General features: G+C 39.7%; 1 protein-coding gene across 1 annotated transcript in view; it reads left to right on the top strand.

The window, feature by feature from the left end:
- The window catches only part of tcf12 (transcription factor 12), a 78105-nt gene that overhangs the window by 53801 nt on the left and 5584 nt on the right, over window positions 1-18720 (top strand). Inside the window, exons 8-15 of the mRNA XM_047362716.1 lie at window positions 2908-3007; window positions 3569-3708; window positions 4210-4351; window positions 4523-4593; window positions 6895-7039; window positions 11921-11994; window positions 13867-13938; window positions 14410-14601. Of these exons, the coding sequence (XP_047218672.1) occupies window positions 2908-3007; window positions 3569-3708; window positions 4210-4351; window positions 4523-4593; window positions 6895-7039; window positions 11921-11994; window positions 13867-13938; window positions 14410-14601 (936 nt within the window). The remainder of the gene's footprint in view (window positions 1-2907; window positions 3008-3568; window positions 3709-4209; window positions 4352-4522; window positions 4594-6894; window positions 7040-11920; window positions 11995-13866; window positions 13939-14409; window positions 14602-18720) is intronic.

Genomic DNA, 18720 nt, shown 5'->3' with positions numbered 1-18720 from the left:
GTTTATAGCAGGCTCACCATCTGGAGCACTGGGAGAATTCACAGTGGGCCATTGGCTTGTGAACTGGTGGCACGGCACCAATACAGATGGAGCATTTCGCTGATTTATCTTCCACTGCCTGTTAGTGAAAGAAGAGCAAACTAAATCTGATGCTGCACTGGGTTGTAGACATTTTTCAGAAAATATTTCTCCTAAACTGGTGCACTGTTGGAGTCGATCATAATGTATTAAGACAAGTAAAAATGTGCACATCGTAACAACTTTTTCTGTAAAGTATTATTTAACTGTTGTTGATAATGTCGTGCAACAAGTTACATCACTCTTTCTAGAAGCTAATCCCCCCCTCCTCACCCCTTCTCCATGGCGTTCACGTGCTGCTGCACCTAAACACGCACGCTTCATCGCATGTCCAAAACAAAGTCTGAGTGGGGGCGTTGTGTGTGTGTGTGTGTGTGTGTGTGTGTCTTGACCTATTGTGGGCTGAATGGATGGAGCACATAGACTATATTTACGTGTATTGTCTCCAAACTTATTTCATATGGCACTAATGAAGGGAAGGTGTCATTCTCCATCATGCTTCATTAGATTTGCCTTCATTAGATTGATTTTTATTTAAAGTTTTTTTTTTTTTTGTTACCTAAACCCAGGCCTGGGTTATTTTTATTTGATTTTAGTCTTTTGATTTAAATCTGCAAAATGTTTTAAAACCTATCTGGATTTTTAGTCTTTAGTCTTTACCTTGTTAAGTTAGCGTCATCTGGATCATTTTGACTACTGGAAAAGAGACGTTTACACATGAATTATAATTATTATGAGATTTTTAGTATTTGCCTAAACGTTTGGTTGGTATTTCACATGAATATTAAAAGCAGTGCCTCTGCTGTTGTTTGAAAAGACATTAAATCTTTAAAGCAAACTAAGCCTTGTCAGTGTATAAGATTTGGATGTGGATTTAAAAATGCCCTCAAGAGATTTGGTCTGAATCCAAGTAATGACATGCTCTTAAATAAAATAAAATAAAATCAGGACACGCTGCTAAGAGTTTGTTTGAAGTTCTTCTCTTTGAGCTTTCTGGCCATGAGCCTGTTTTTACCTTACTTTTATCGCTTTAGATTCCCCTTCATGTCGTCGTGTTACATCCTTTGTGAAGGTTGACAGATTGTGTTTTAACGTGTGATGTTTTGATTGGTGTGGCGTGAGCTTCAAAGGCAGGCAGCGCAGGCAGGTACGCTCTGAGGCGTGTGGAAAGGTGTTATTCTGATATTCACTCAGCCGAGGCACGGTGCTGTCGAGAGACACAAGTACTTTTAGTTCAGTTTCTTTCTCACCGTTCCTCACAAGTTTTTATCATGCATGTATCAGCTTTTAGGTTCTAGTAGCAGGGAAATGTAAAAAATCATGTTTTGTTGAAGTTTTAGGAAATATCTTACTTGCACAAATGAGTGCTTTGAACTCTGGTGTCTCTGTTATGGGTCATTTTATTTAAGCTTTACCGGCTGCTGCTCAAATAGCTGGTGTAAGCCTGTGTTGGTGTGCTGATCCGTGTGAGTGACGGCTTTTAATTAATGGCCTTGTAAAAGGAAACCCAGGCGGGCTCTCTCTTCCATAGGCCGACGGAATGAGGCACCCGGTGTTTGGGATGGATTATTAATGCTTGGGCTGGTTAGCCCAGGGTAAAAAGGACAATTAGCATTATCCACCGCCATATGCTGCCTATAGAGCGTCTGACACAGGCAAGAGACAAAGCCCTGGCTCCGGTGAGAAGCTAACCTGAGATCTCTGTGGACTACTATCAACCTGGGTCACATGTGTACTCCAGAAGACTCATGAGAGCTCCACCCCTCCCAGAGCACTTTAATTACACATCCAGACAGGAGCACGCTGGAGTCCTGCTCACTCAGCACAGCCCAACGGGGCACAGCCTCACGTTCTGCCTTTATAATATGCCGAAGAGTGGGAATGAGTGTTTCAATTTTATTTATTTACTTTGACATTTTGTCAGACAAGAACGCAGATAAACAACATGTCATCTCATCCGTGTGCATTAGAAAGAGATTTTGATGAGTGAGCTGTCAACATCAGGGTGTAAAATGAGGCCATTAAAGGAGGGATTAAACATGTGGAGGGGAGCGGTGGCTGGAGGACAAGGGGTGGAAACGTGCAGGTGGATGTAGCTGGCAGGTCTGGCTCTGATTAGTGTTACATGATGATGGGGATCATTCAGTTCTGTCTGTGGGAGGAAGAATTCATCCCAGCCTCCTCACCCCTCACGCTTGCTTGCACCATCTGAAGTGGATGAAGTCAGAGACCACATCACTGGTGTTTGGCCTCTAGTCCCTTTGATCCCCTCCGACCAGCTTGGCACACACTCACAGCTGTACAACAGCCCGCCCACTGAGCCTCCCTTTTCCCAACACCAGCTTGCAGGTACAAATATGAAAAAGGCTAAACAGGCTCTTCTTGTAGCACTTATTTGATTTCTGCCTCTGTGGGAATGCTGTAATTTGCCAGGCTTTTAGTCTACGCGTGTAAGCGGTGTCATTATACTTCCATTAGAGGCTGAGTTGACCTGAAATGCAAATACTCCTGATAATCCACTCCACCCTTCATGAGCTTGATTGCTTGCTAGTCATTAAAGTGTGTGCCTGTGTGTGTAAATTGTTGGTTTTGGGCTGCAACTGCAGGACTTCGTTTTACTTGTGAGATTAAACAGTTGCATGTGCGATTGTGCAGTTCCTTTTGGAGGAAAACATTTAATTCAAAGGAAGGCAGTAACAGCTCCTTTTATCGTTTTATTAACCCCGTCATTGTTAACGGTATTTGTTTCTCTCTAAACGCACAAATAAATCCCAGTGTTTTACTGTTGGTGTGGTCGCTTGTTGTTGTAAATCCGTGCTGTTTTGACAGGTGTACGCACCGTCTCCAAACTCAGAGGACTTCAACAGAGATTCCCCCTCTTACTCCTCGCCTAAACCTTCCAGCAGTATGTTTGCAAGCACTTTCTTCGGTAAGTTCAAAGCTATGTTGGCTCTACAGTTTTTAGACCATTAAAAGGCCAGAAGTGTCATTTTTATTATGACTACCTCTTTAACAAAGTTAGGAAATTCCCCAAAATCCTGTTGTATCAAGTCATGTTACTGGAGATATATTTTAGACACACATTCCTTCTTTTTAGATATGATCTTCGCATGTCTGCGAACGCCTAATGGATCAGCTGTCATGTGAAAATATTTGAGAAAACCTGGTGATATAAAAAAAATTGTTTAATTATTTGAAAAATTGGATTTTCATGTTTTTTAAAAGGTTTACAAAAGCTGAACAAAAACCTAGATAACATATTTTCTTTTTGTAAGCCTAAATGTGATCGACTCTCAGGCGTAAACTTCATTGTTCTCTTAGCTGTCTTCAGAGCAGGGATTATGTTTCAGTCCCAGAGAAAAAAAAACCACAATCTTTAAAAGCACTTCTTCATTGACCCCAGAGTTATAAATTGAGGTACAAGTCTCTCAATGTGTTAAAACAGGTTTTTTAAGCTCTCATAAAGTGAGACGTTGCATGTTTCTGTTAGATGGTACCCACAGTTCGTCCGACCCATGGAATTCATCCAGCGGGATCAGTCAGCCCGGCTACGGGGGAATGCTGGCCGGATCTTCATCTCACATGGCCCAGACGGGAAACTACAGCAGCCTGCACTCACATGAGCGTTTGGTGAGCAGTCTACACAATGCCTATCCAGATAAACTAGTGATAAATGAATGTTAAATATTCTTTTTTCTTGCAATAAAGGTGTGAATTGTCCTGCTTCTAAACTCTGCCTCAGCCCTGTTAGCCTTTAGGGCTGCTTCCACTCTTGTAGTGGCTGTATATGTGTGTGTGTTTGGACGTGTGGGTGTGTGTGTGTGTGTATTAAGTCGTTGTCTGGTTATTATCAGAGAAGACACTATTGACCCGGTTTTTGTCAGGGTTTGATCTGGCCTCGTCTGCCTGCCTGCTTCAGCTGGCAGAGGATCACAGGGAGCCTGCAGATGCTGCCTGCCCTCTCTTTATCTCCATCCCTCCACCCCCATTAACTTTTCCTCCATCACAGCCTGGGAGATGTCAAAGGACAATTACAATTTAGAGAACAAAAAGCTTTTTCTCCTGACGCACACACACATAAACATTTATGCTTGAAGACAAACCTTTTTTGTGTATTTTTTAATCCTTCAGAATTACCCGGCACACTCAGTCTCTCCTGAGATCAACCCTAGTCTTCCTCCCATGTCCAGCTTCCACAGAAGCAACACCAGCACTTCACCGTTCGTCAACGCAGCACACACTTCATCCGTCAACTCAGCCGATGGGGTTATGGGTACGTACGGTTCAGCACGTTTTCCAAAAATGACTAATTCACCGGCCCTCAGTATAATCAAAGCTGACTGCCATTCTGTCGAGGGTGTGAGTCAGTTGGACAGCTTCTGTGTATATCATGAGTGATCTGTCTGAGTTTGTTATAACAAGTCTACACTCTGTGTTCTCCTAGTCGCTGCAAATAGGGGGACGACTACTGGAAGCTCGCAGACTGGAGATGCGCTGGGCAAGGCTTTGGCCTCGGTGAGTTAGAAATCCTGTTCTGCAATGCAACCCTATAGCCCCTAATTAATGTTCTCTAAAACTCATACCTAACTTCTCAATAATTCTGCTACATAACATACGCTCATTCTCTATAAAAATGCAAAACACCATTAAAGTCAGTGAGGTGTTTTATTCACCCTTTAAAGCTTGATGGAAGAAAGACCTGCAACTATTTACCAGATACTTTGAACAAAACAAAAAGTGTTTTTTGAAACCCAGGTGGGCTCTCATCGCCTTTTTTCTCAAATTTGTTTTTGTAATGTAATTGATACATTAAACTTTAGTGGTCATGTAATTATCATAACTGAAGAGACAAATCATAACAACAAAACGTGGTTAAAGAAGTAGCGCTAAAAAATAAATCACAGACCCAACCAGAAATTTAGGAACTTCTCACACACATTTTATTGGATGGTTTTTCTTAGAAGAATCAACACAGCCTAAGCTTTTTTTGCCCCCACATTTCTGCAGGAATCTGTCATTGCATCATGATGTGAAAGTTGTGTCCCATCTGCACATATAAGCATAAAAACTGGCGAGTAAAAATATGGTTTGTAAAAGGAAACTCAGGCAGGGTTTTACCTTCTGTAAAAACTTTCTATGATTTATACTACTCTGTAAAAATATTTGAATAAATGAAGTTGAATCTGTGTCCTTAAATGCAGTTGATGTTGCATCGACCTAATGTGATCTGTAACATTTTGGTAAAAGTGGAACTTGAAGCACAAGCCGTTCATTCAGGAAGAATATTTCCTAACCTCTGTGAATCCATATAATGAGAGTTCAGGGATGGTAATAACAAATTAAGTCTTTTATATTTGCAGACTCAATTCTATTAGCATGACAAAGCTGTAGTGAAATGGACACCGTTGGACCAGGGCGGGGGTGGGGGTACGGATCATGGGGCACATGGGAGTTTATTACTGCTGTGGCTCAACTCCATGGGCCCCCCCGCCTCTGTAGAGCTTTTGTTCTCCGCCCTTTTAAATTGGCGGGGCTTATTGGCCCCATGCCGCCTGCGGGAGTGTAACTGATGACGAGGCGGGGCTTCATTTATTCCAGTAAAATGAACCATGCTTCACTTTGTATGCAGCATCAGTCGCCAGGGGAGTGAATAGAAGAGAAAGCAATATATTGTCTGGTCAAAAGTCATGGTTATAAACAGTTTGCTTTTTAGAAACTAGGAGATATTTGGAGATTTGAGCTGAGTTTTATTGGTTTCTGCCTCCTATGTTTCTGATTGAATTGTGTGTCCGAGCAGAGAAAACCGTTGGTGCTGAATGAGTGCAAAAATGCATAAATATTACTGATTACTGCCTCAACAGCGAGCAGTTCTCCACCTCAGTCAGTAATACCTTTAGTGAAATCTCCACCCTGATACTCCAAGTTGATTGAAAAACTAAAGCCCTGAGATCAAGATTGAATAAGAGGATTGAGGACTTTCTATAATTTCCCCAAAAGTGAAATGGCTGCTTTCAAGTTCAACTAAATCTTAATTTATCCCAGAAATCTCTCTGCATACACATTTCTTTTCATGTTAATTAGTCAGCATTCAGTGGTAAGACATGTTCGATTATGGCACAAACATCCTCTGATTAAAAGAAAAAAAAAAACTAATCGGGCTTATGTTTATATTTTAATCTAGTGTTTGGTTAAATAAATGAAGTTCTGAAGATTTAATTTTCTGTCAAAGCAAAACTCAATATACTCTGTGTCACCGACCACACGATGCACTGAAACAAAAAGATACACTGAAACCCAGATGACTAATAGTCGTGGTGTCTCGCAGAAAACTTTTGTCCTAGGTGTCCTCTTTACAGAAGCTGCAAAGTTTCAAACAGATGCAAAAATAAACAGTTGGATCCTTGTAGATGTTGATGTATGGACCACAGCACAATCTCTGGCTGCAGACTAAAACATGGCCCTTGAGATTTTCTTTGTTTGGCTTAACGGGGTTTCCAGGTTGGGCGTCTGCGCCTCTTGAAATCACAGTGGAATAATAAGCAGTGAGTCGATCGAACACAACTGTCTCAATACAAGGGAAAAACAAGCAAAAAGTTTATATGTGTCTGAATGAGAATTTTTATTTGGGTGTTCTTCTTCAGCACTAAAATTTACATTAGTTAACACCAAGCAGGGCACTCAACACTGACATCCCAGGAATGTTAGCAGCTTATTCTGGCCAAAAAGAAAATGGCTGCTTATATTGGACCTGTTTATACTATCTGCTGCAACAATAACAAATCTTAACCGCCTTTCTTCTTATCTTTGTGCTTTCAGATTTACTCACCTGACCACACTACCAGTAGTTTCCCGTCCAATCCGTCCACGCCTGTGGGTTCTCCTTCACCTTTGACGGCCACAGCAGGAGCTGCCTCAGCGGGGGCTGTTGTGACCGCTGCAGGAACCCCATCTGGAAGGCCAGGTACAGCGCCATCCTTCAGATTTTAACTTCACAGACAAACACGTCTCTGAATACCAGCAGTAGGACAAAAAAATGGATTCCATACAAGTATGAAAGAAGCACTTTAGCAGCTTCTGGACCTGTGTGTCTTAACTTTCCTGTATATTACAAAACGTATCATTTTTGATACAAGTATTCTGAGAACTCTTCTTCTCTAACAATGTTAGTACTTTGCTCAAGAACACGCTGTGTCAAGTAAATATGTTGTCATATGTTTTTATAATGCCTAAAAATCCTTATGTATCAATTATGATACAAAAATGGGAAAACCAGTTCACAACTGTTTTTAGAAAGCAGAGTTTTCTGACAATTATTTTCTTTATCACCATTTAAAGAGTTAATACATTGTGTTTGTGTTTTGCTTTGACCCATTTAGAAGGATATAATTTATGGGGATCCGGTTTTAACTGCAGAAGAGTAATAGCAAGCTCATAAGATACCTGCTGGTTCCATTCATCAACCCTATAAACTCTGAAAAGGGCTAGATAAAAAGAGATTATTAGCTGATTTGGATGGTGGCTTTCTCTGACCTTGAACTACACCATCCAGAATAATGTAAGTTGTCTATTTGTAATAGAGGTTTAGCTAATGTGAATGGTAAAATTTTACTCTAAATGTGATAAATCCTGTGTTTCGTTATGCGTCAAACAGAAGTACTTTTACTGAAAGAAAGTGTGCTATGAGACAGTGACATCTATGATGGATGAGCTGCTGTAATCAGCCCTTTCCTTCATAAAAACAGAATACTTACAACAGACTGGTCTGTTGCCTGTAGAATTGAATTAAGCTACTTTGGAGCAGCCTGATATCATTTGCATGCAATTTAATAAAAGTAAACACAGTGCACTGTTGTGCGTTAATGTTTGGTTTGGCAATTTTCAAATCAAAGGGAGTGCTTTCATCAGGGCCTGCAGGGATTTCAAGCTTAGGACAACAGAGCAAATATTTTTTTATAGATCCATAAAAAGTCTTCATGTTTATATTTTCCACCAAATAGCCAACAAGTGGCTTCATGCTGTCTCGTTTGTATGAGCCTCCCACCCATTGTACGTGCTGTGCACTCTGTGCTTGGCACCAAAACACCAAACAGATGAAGTGAATTTTAAGGTCTGGAATTTGCCAAACTGTCGCAGATTTCCTCACACTTGTCATCGCGCCGCCACAAAAACGGGGTCCCTATGATTTTAATTAATTTAATGACTTTTACTGCGTGCTACATTCTGCTTTGATTAATCAAAGCCTGAGCAGAATGGCTAGTTGAAAGTTCTTCCAAAACTTAATTAAATACCACTTTTAGCTTTAGAGTAACTCTAATCATTTCATACTCGCTCTTTAAGTCATGTGTGAATAATTTCTAAAGAATCCATCCTGAAAAGAATGCTTTTCCTCACATCCTCTAAGCGGTCCAGTTAACAACTTTGATGATATTTGAAATGTAATCATTTTAAGTGAACAAATACAACATTAACCTCAAATAAAAATGCTGGCCTTTTCTTATCTGCGCTATATGAGAATAATAATAATGAGATTTTCATTAAAACCATAAGATCACTGTCGTACTGGTCCAGTCTTCACCACATATTTTGGTCTTACAGAGCCAATCCACACTGACATCAAGTGAAATCTCAAGACTTGTTCTTTTGCTTTCAGCTTTGTGAGGTTCTTTATTCATGCTTGTAAATTCACATCTTAACCAACAGAAAAACATTAATGCTTTGACTTATCCTGGATTTTATTTTCAATTTAAACCAATTTTCAAACCAACCCTAGAATGAAAATACGCGGTGGCTTTTAGAGCGCTAAAGGATATGAAAATCTTGCATTTAAAGTCTTTGAAATGGGTCCTGGATTACTATTCTTGAAAAGTGTTTCATTTGTGCAAAACTGTTTTATTGACAGCTCTTGGCATTCACCCTTCTTTGTAATGACAGAATTTAGACAGTGGATTTGTTGTAACGTAATCCTGCTTTCCTCAACAAGGGGTTTGTGGTACTTTATGCTTTTATGATTTTTGAGGACAGACACGCACATCGCCCTCTAAATTGTAATTATTTTCTGCAGCAAACACAGAGAACAAAAACAGGAAAAAGAAAGCCGCACTGCCAATGTCCTCACGCTTGAGCGAGCGACAAAAACAAGTTCTCGTTTGTTGCACGCTGGTTGTACAAGTATAGACAAAAGAGATGTACATTACAGTAACATGGACTGTCAGGGGTGTTGACAGAGGTGGGAGAGTAATGGAAAGAGAATGAGGGGGATCGGTAAAGGAAAGCCCAGTGTGTTGTTTTAGCGGGCAGTTGTGTCATGCACGGTAATGGAGTGGCGACAGCTGTCTTCACGTATGCCCCCCTCATCCTCAGCTGTTACCCTGCCCCACGGACAGCTGTTCTCCCAACACACACGCACACACACACAGACATAGACCAGACTGGAAAAGATTTTGCTTGTTTCCCATTGGGTGAAGGAAGGTACCTCTGACTCAGCTGATCCAGATTCTGACGGCTTTCTTCACCTAGTGCATTACAGAAGTGTAGCAATAATGACTAATAGAACTCTTTATTATATAGAAGAAACATAATTGACTGATGTCAAAAGCATTCAGGTGTTACTGGAGGAAAGGGATATTGCATCTCTAATTATTTGCCCCTATTGTGCTTCTGAGGTTAGAAAAAGAGCAAATCGTCTAAATTGGCAAAAAATTTGGCTCACTGTTAATGTTAGTCGCAAAATTCATTCATCACTGGGATTACACCAATATACAGCACATTACTCAAGACTGGTTTGTTCAATTAGCCCTCTCTGGTGCATGTGGGGAACTGAGCCTCAGGCTAATTTTTCACAGCCGCCAGCCAGCGAAGGCTCATGTAAAGTACTTTCCTCACTCACCTGGGAGGGAGCTGAGGCAGAGCACACTTTCATTTTCTTCACTTTTAATAGTCTGTTAATTAAAGTCTGCTTTTTCAAAGGCTAAGTGTGTGAGGGAACATAACCCGAGTACAAAAGACTGCAAAGCTTATTTCAGACATTTCAGTGGAATCAATTAATGGAAAATGCTGGAAAATAGTTTCCTGACTGTAGGGAGGTTTGATTTTTTTCTTTATTAGTTAAAAAAAGTTACATAATCCTGTTTAAAAACAATGCTGTCTCTCTTCACATGTATGAATACATTTTGTGAAACATTAAACCGGTCATGTCTTTGAAGTATGTTTGTCACTTTTAGTGTGCCTGTCTGAGTTGTGCGTGTTCATTAGGATCAAAGTTGGGGAATTCACAGTGCTCTGTTGCATCAGGACAGGGTGTGTTACTTTGGTCGTGACTTCTTTTTCCTTTTTTCTTTTTTTTACATATTTAAGGATCAACTTTCTGAAAATTTCAATGTCATGTGTATGCTCTAGAGTGGTCAGATTTTTATTAGCTGATTTAATCAGAAAATAGGTTGTCACGTTAGTTTCACTTTTAGTATCAATCATCCCTCATACTCGACTGAGCCAGCTGAGCAAAACTCCGCAGAAACAGGTGGGGAGGGGCAGTGCTGCTACTTTATGCTCCAGACAGGTGTAGAAAACTCTGGTCACTCCAGCAGTTTCTCTTGCATCTCATTAAAAGAATGTTACACAGTAGGTTTGACAAAAACACATAGTGGTTTTGAAACTGTAGCCTTTCTAAATCTTGGTATAGCTTCATTCTTACATTTCTAAATACATTTCTATTGTAAGAAGCACATAACACTCTTCTCGAATTAATTTCTGGATTTACACTAATAAAAACCGTATGAAGGCCTCCATCTGTGAACTGTGCAAAAGCAGACCTCATTTACAACCACGTAGGTTGAGTTTGGCTTCCGTCCACAAAGATAGACGCCAGAGGATCTTGGGAGTGTGGGCTGGAAGGCCAGACACACCCTACCCTGGAAATAACCTGGAAGGCTTTAATATTGTCAAAACCCATTGAGGTTATTTGATTGTTTTATAACAAATTGCCTCCTGTTACACATGCAGGGCAGGTTACTTGGACAGTTATGCTTAAGAAAATGAAGGAAAGAAATGTTGCGTGGCTTCAAATGTGACGAGCAGATGTGCTTTAATTTACAACAGATCAAATCAGCTTGATTTTTCTTCCAGTGCTGGCCTTCAGTTTAGCTTCTTGGCTCTCACAGATACATTGAATCCAGAATGAACATTTACAAGCCAAGATTGAAATTATAACCCCTAGTGAAGAAATACGTAGATTACTCTATATCAAGATCATTTGATTGCAATATAATTGTTTTCTTTATTTAGAATAAAACGGTCAAATAAAATCTTTGTGTAAATAATGTTGGCAAATGTTAGTATAAAGCACCTAATGAGAAGATTTACTGTCACTATATCCCCTCTCATTTATTGTAGTTGTTTGAGAAAGCTTGACTGAAAGGCCATGTGCCCAAACTTGTTCAACGGGCTTAGAGAGGCCCAGAGTCTCACAAAAATACCAGTGTGAGTTTTCAGGGCCTCACTTTGCCAATATCTTTGTTTATGAATAATCCCGATGCCGTGTACATTTCAGGGTGGAAGTGGGAGTTAGTCGAATCCATTGCCGACTCACATTTCAGGATGCAGTCCAACCGACAGGAAGTGATCCAGTCAGGTCTTTAAAAGATAAAAAATATCTTAAATGGAACTACAAGAGGCCAGAGGATCAGGATGTCAGTGTGTTATGACTGCATGTTATTGTGTTTGTCAGTTACGTTTTGTGTGATGTGTGGGCCAATTAGCAGGACGCAGCCTCTGGTTATGCTGATATGAAACTCGTTCACAGTATTACTAACGCCAGCCATCTCTGCTTCATTTCCTTTTCTTTCAGGTGCCAACCAGTGGCCCCGTGCAGGTGGACAGACTCCCTCTTCTCCAAGTTACGAGAACTCCCTCCACTCACTGGTAAGCTCCCTGTGACTGACTGAATCATGTGATTGATGCTTACTTTGGAAAAGTTACTCATGCAGGCATGAGCTAACATTACATGGAGATTCCTGTCTGACAAATGTTTTGCTGAGGAAGATGGGGGTCGAGGGATAACCAAACCGAACAATACCTGTCCCTTGGGGATTCCATCTGTCCTCTCCTCTGAGGGCCCACTCCCAGGCACAGATGACAGTCGGGGGATGGGTTGAGTTAAGCAGGCTGGTGTGGGAGGGTGTGGAGGGGATGGCAGCTGTTTGCTGAGCCACTTCTCCAGAATTCCTTCGGTGCCATGCGACCAAAGCAGAGGATCACATTTCCCCCAGCCCCACTACCTGACAAAACAATAATAAATATATATATAAATATTGTCAACGTAAGCTCTTTAATCAGAGGTGTGTTGTTATTTTATTATCTGAAAGCTGTTTTATCTGATGTTGGTTTGCAAAACATCTCAGAAGTCAGTTTATGCCAGCTTCAGTCTGCACAATATTTTTGCAAAAACACTCGATTTTAAAAGTGAAAGGGTTTGTGAAGTATATGGTGACAAAGTGGTTGATGGATAAAAATGGTTTGATTTGCATCAAAGAGATGCAGAAGTGAAAGCAAGTAAAAGCAACTCTGAAGTGGAAGAAAAAAGATAATACACATAAAAATCAGAAAATTGTGGCATGCTTACTTTTTCACCACCCCAATGATCTAAACCATTACATCGTAGCTCTGGCTGTGTGTTTAGGTTTGTTGTCCTGCTGGAACGTAAACCTTGAGTCTTTTCCTGCTAACAGGTTTTCTTCAAGGAATGCCCTGCATTTAGCCCAGTCAAGTTGCCGTCAACATTCACAGTTTCTATATTCCTGATGAGTAAAAAACCTACAGCCTATTGCAAACATGTGTTGCTGTAGGATGGTGTGTCCATGGTGATTAGCATGTAGGACAAAAAGTTACATTTTTCTGCTATCTGGCCAGAACACCTTCTTCCACGTCTGCTTTCTTTTCTGCATGGTTTTTGGCAAACCTTTAACTTTTTTTTTTGCCACTCCTGCATAAAGCCCAGATTTCTGGAGTGCAGGGCTAGTTGCAATGTGACAAAATGCAAAAAAATACCAAGTAGTATAATGTAATACTTAGAATAGACTAAAAGATGCTAGATTTTCATAGCAAAACTGTTTGGTCAGTTCTCAGATCTGTTAGTCAGTCTTGAAAGCATGAGAAGGAAGAATGTCTTAATCAACCTGATGTCTTTCTGCACCAAAAATGTTTTCTCTGCACTGTTTCCTGTAAGTGATAAATATTTCTACTGGCATGTAATGAAGGAATGCTTTCACGATGAAGATTTGATTAAAAGTGTTGAAATAAAAGGCAAAAAGTCTCTGTTTGTTGAGTTACAACTACCAGGAAAATGAAAAAAATCACATCAGGTTCAGGAGGCGATGAAGAGAGTCAAAGATTAGATTACTGCAGAGATGACTAATCTAATTGCCAAAAGCAGTTTAGAGTAGCTTGTAAAGATACATTGAACTTAAATACTCTATGAATGATTCATTTTAAATGTTCAGAAGAAATAAACGGTTTTAAGAATAAATCATAGCTTTAAAAAACTGGCAAAGACACAAAAGCTCTACACTTAACATAAAGAAAAATATATGACCAGTGAGTCGGGCTGTTAAATGTGCAAACGTAGAAACATTTTCATCTCTGCAAAGTGGATGGTCAGCAGCTACGTGCTTCTCTCCAAATCCCTCACTTGTGTGCATGACTTCAGAAAAACAATCTTTATCTTGAGTGTGTTTGTGGTATTTATAGTCTCTGATCTCTTCTTATAATTCTTTTATTCTTATTTGACCTTGCCAGAAAAACAGAGTTCATCAGCAGTTACATGAGCATCTCCAGGATGCCATGTCTTTCTTAAAGGATGTCTGCGAGGTACTATTCAGATGGTCTATATTTCATGCATCATCCATGCATCTTCGCATTTTTGTTTTCTTGCACAAGTTGAACCACATTATTGATTTTAAAATTATTATTTGTCACACAAGTTGACTTATTGTCATGTCATGTTTTTACAGTCATTCTAGCTTGCAATAATCATGTTAAATGCAGATTTCAAATGTATAAATAATATAATAAATGACTTGGATTAGATTATTGGTAGAGAACAAATGAGTACACAAGTTGTGTTTTATACCTCAAGCTGGAATGACTAAGTTTATCTTAAGTTTGAATGGCCTTCTTTATCTTCTGTTTCATCCCCCTCCCACTGCCCAAACACAACACCCTACAGTCACTGTTTTCAATTTGGGTCCTAATGTGCTTATACTAAGCTGCTCTGTCCTTCCTTTTCTCTTCTCCTATTTCCCTAAATCTTTGTTTCCACAATCCCCCTGGTCCGTCCAGTCTCGAATGGAAGATCGCCTGGATAGATTGGATGATGCAATCCTTGTTTTGAGGAACCATGCAGTGGGCTCCACCACCAGTCTGCCCAGCGACATACATAGCCTGCTTGGACAGGCACAAAATGGGCCAATAACAGCCATCGGACCAAACTTTCCCACCTCTGCACTAGTTCCAAGTCGGACTGCAACAATGGTACGATAACCCCATGCAAGTATTTAAATGTATAATGTTTTCATTTATGGTATTCATGAAAAAACTCCCCCATCAAAGGCTCAACTACCTGCACAAAGTTGGTGCACTGCCACGAGTGAAAACTAGACATTTTCTACACATGAATAGCTGAATTTATACTGACATATTTTCCATAAGTGTAATGCCTGGCCTAAAGCTCACCCTCCTCTTGAGAGCGGCTCCCTACACTGGGGTGAAGGAGAAATGAGAAAAACAGGCCCAATAAAGCGAGGTCGCTCTTCTCTGTAGGACTTGTTTGTGTGTTGCTTTCCTCTTAAAGTCGAAGCCTCTTGAGGAGAAAGAGAATGCACGTCCGCGGCATAAATCAGGATGTGTTCATCCATTCTCCTTCTTATCCGAGGTATTTCATTTTCTAGAGCCAAGAGATTTGAACACATCTGCGGTGGAAATTAAAATGAAGCAGCTCATCTCACTGTAATCCGGAGGTGTTTGGAAATAATTTGGGTCACACAAAAACTATGAAAAAAACTGTCCAGGATCGGTTTTATTATGAATACAAGTCCAGATTACTTTTAATCTTAGAAAGGATCGTAACAATAACGAAGGGTAGGTTTATTTGTATAGCAGCATGCACATACAAAGTAATTAAAAGTTCTTCAACTAGAAAGTTAATTAAATTACATGTAACAGAAAATTTGATTAAAAATTACATTAAAAGCATGATACCAAAATTTAGGCATGAAATAGTAAAAATTATTTTTAATCTCAAATAAAACTAGTTGCTAACATATGACAAAAGTCATAAAATAATCTTTGACCATTAGGGGAAACTTGGCAGAAACAGTAATGGTCCTGATTTAAACATGCTGAATACCTGGGATAATTTTATTCCAGGTTTTCAGGAAGTTTGTTCTGGAGCTGAGGAGAATAGAAACTAAGTGCAGCCTCCCTTTGATTGGTTCTGGTCCTGGAAACACTGAGTCAACATTTCCCTGAAGAAATAAGCAGTCTAGCTGGTTCATAACTAAGAAGAACTCTGAAATATTTTTAGATCCAAGACCATTCAGTGCCTTTTTGGCCTGTAGCAACATTTCAGAATCTAGCATTTTACAAACAGGGAGCCAGTGCAGTCAGTTAAGGACTTGTGTGATATGATCCATTTTCCTGGGATTGGTTTGGGCTCTGTATGTTGGATTAGCTGCAGCTGTCTGGTGGAGATTTTCACAGAAACCAGAAAGTAACCATTACAATTCTCGAACCTATTGAAAATAAAACCATACACCAGGTTTTCTATGTCCAAATTAGACAGGAAGCCTTTTATAATCCTATCGTTTTAGATGTTTGTACTTTGATTTAATAATAGACTAGCAATAGTTTTTAGTAATGGAAGTGGTTATTAAAATATGGTCTCATCCGTGAGAACACCTTGTTTTTTTGCCTGCTTTATGGTCTTAAGCCTCATTGAGTCTAGTTGAGACCTAATCTCCAACCTTTCACTTTTTGAGACTTTTTTACACTTTTATTATACTCATCCACCTATTGATCCCACTCTGTAACTGTAATGGACTGTGGTCATGTGACGACACAAAATTAAAGCATCTCTTGTATGATCAACATTTCTGGTGGTATAGATGTCTTATAGTACTCAATAATTTGAGTTTTGGGGAGCAGAGAGACATCAAATGAAAGTGAGCTGAGAATGGAGCTTTGAGGAACTCCACCTGTGATCTTTGTGCACTCAGACAGTAGTCTAGGCCCTCAACGGAAAATTTGAACCAACTTGGCACAAAACCATATAATCCCACCCACTTTTTCAGCATGTTATCATCAGCTGTGCTGAGATCCAGTAATATTACAGAGTAATAATAGAAAGAAAAAGAGCCATGAAGACTTCCTTTCTTTTTTCTTTACTTGATTAAATGTAAATATTATATTTGTATTAAATTAAGACCAAATGTTATGCTTTCTTTCAGTGTTTCATGTTTTTACTGAACAAAATTATTCTGCTTAAAATGGTAATAAACTGTGATTAGAAGTCGTTATTATATTATAATCATAACAAAAACAAACATTGTGTTTTCTGTGGTTCTGAATGTTGTGAATAAACAATGGTTCAGCCTTCAGGGCCAGTAGTTTTACATGCTGTTTATGTTTGTGTGTTTAAAGACAGCGTGACTTCTGTTGGTGGGTGTTTTCACCCCGATGCTGAAGTTGTTGTGTCCCTGAACAAGTATTTTTCTGTGCTTGTCAGAAGAGCTCAGTGTGATGTATTTGTTACAGAGAGCTGGCTTGTGGCTCTGATGCTGACCGACTGCAACTGTGAGATAGAACATACTGTGTCTGCACTAACACAGCACTTCCTGTGTGGGAAGAGGTCCCTTCAGACGGGGATCCACAGCGTTGGTGCTGCACAGCCGCAGGCTCTTTGCTCCAGCTGACACCCCGCCCCTCTTCCCCCTTCCACCCCTTTTCATCACTGCTTTTTAACAACCCAGGAAATCTGAATCGTTGGAAACGTGTGTCTGAACCCGCGGCCTCCACCCAAATAGAGGTCCTCAGCTGTATGGTAATCAGGCCCAGCCATGAAAATGGCTGCGTTCTTTTCTCACCAGAGACCCCAGCCTCCCTCCTCCTCCTCCTCCTGACAAAGAGTTGTTTGGACACCTGTTGAGAGCACAGCAAAGATTAGCGTAGTGCTGAGGAAGGCGAGGATCTCGGAGTGGCAGGTTTAACAGAGGCCAACAGTGACTGGGGATCACATTCCTCAAGGAAAGAGGGAGAAACTCTTACCCTCGCTGACTATTTTTGTGCCTTTCCCAAGTTCTGAAAGGGAAATCATGCTGTGTTTAAGCATGTAATGAAGGAGGGACCGTGTATTGCAACATTGTAGCAGCTGATTATTTTTCCTCTTGCTTAGTTCTAGTCATGGTAATACTGAGTGAGCAGGTCTCTGATAACCTGAGAGGTATGTGTGTGTATATATATATATATATATATATATATATATATATATATATGTGTGTGTGTGTGTGTGATGTAGAGTATGTTTTTGGAAAATGTACAACTACACACTTATAGACCAGCAACAAGGTTTTAAAATATATCAATATAAACAGTCATATTCAGTCAATTAGAATGAGGGTTGTTTGTCAGATTAAAAGTACCTTCATCAACCTTTAGGTAGGGATTAAACATGCTTTTCAATAAGCTCACATTTCTCTATTAAAACTGTTTTTTATTGGTCTGATGTAATATTCTAATTTATAATGTCTTGTTTTTATTAACTTCAAAGCTTGAAAACATCAGTCTGTGTGTAATTATTCTATGTCAACTGAGTTACTGAAATAAATTAACTTTTCACTAATATATGACTGTATAACATTTTATAAACAGGGCCCAATACAGTAATTTAGGGACTACCGTGATGTGATCCATTTTGTTGGTGTTGGTCGGGACTCTGACAGCAGCATTGTGGACAGGCTGCCACTGCCTGGATGAATATCTACAGAAGCCGTATAATAATCCTGAATATAAAAAGCAGGCAGCACTTTTCCTGTGTTCAGTTTTGACAGAATACCCTTTGTTCTGGCAATAATTTTAAGATAGTAGTAGGCTGATTTAGTTATGGAGTTTACATGGTTTTAAAAAACTGCGGTCTGAGTTCATAACAGACCAGATGTAATACTCAATAAACTTATAGCGTGTACATATTGAGTGAAAGTGGCTCAGGAATGGAGCCTTGAGGAACCCCACATATATAAATGCCAAAACACAAAGTGCTGAATGGTATATGCTGCATGCTATTTTAAATATGTTGTTTCTTCTTGCTATGTAAAAATAAAAACAGTAAAACACCCTCTGTTGTTTCTCCTTTGTTTAAAGGCTTTTAATGTAAATTATTTAATTTTTTTATTGTGCTGAAACAAAGCAATTCATCTGTTTCTTAAAATAAATCGGTGTTTTAATTCTAGTTTACATATTTACAGTGATAATGGGCCACAACTCCCCAAAAACTGCTGGTAGATGTTACCGTTATAAATAGAAACCAACAGGTTTTCCATGTTATTCTTTACCAGGCTGTCTTCTGTTAAAAATATATTTTAAGCTCTCCTGCTTCCT

This window comes from Girardinichthys multiradiatus, chromosome 4, assembly GCF_021462225.1.
Source record: "Girardinichthys multiradiatus isolate DD_20200921_A chromosome 4, DD_fGirMul_XY1, whole genome shotgun sequence".
In the NCBI taxonomy this organism is placed as follows: Eukaryota; Metazoa; Chordata; class Actinopteri; order Cyprinodontiformes; family Goodeidae; genus Girardinichthys; species Girardinichthys multiradiatus.
This window is presented reverse-complemented; position numbering and strand designations above follow the sequence as displayed.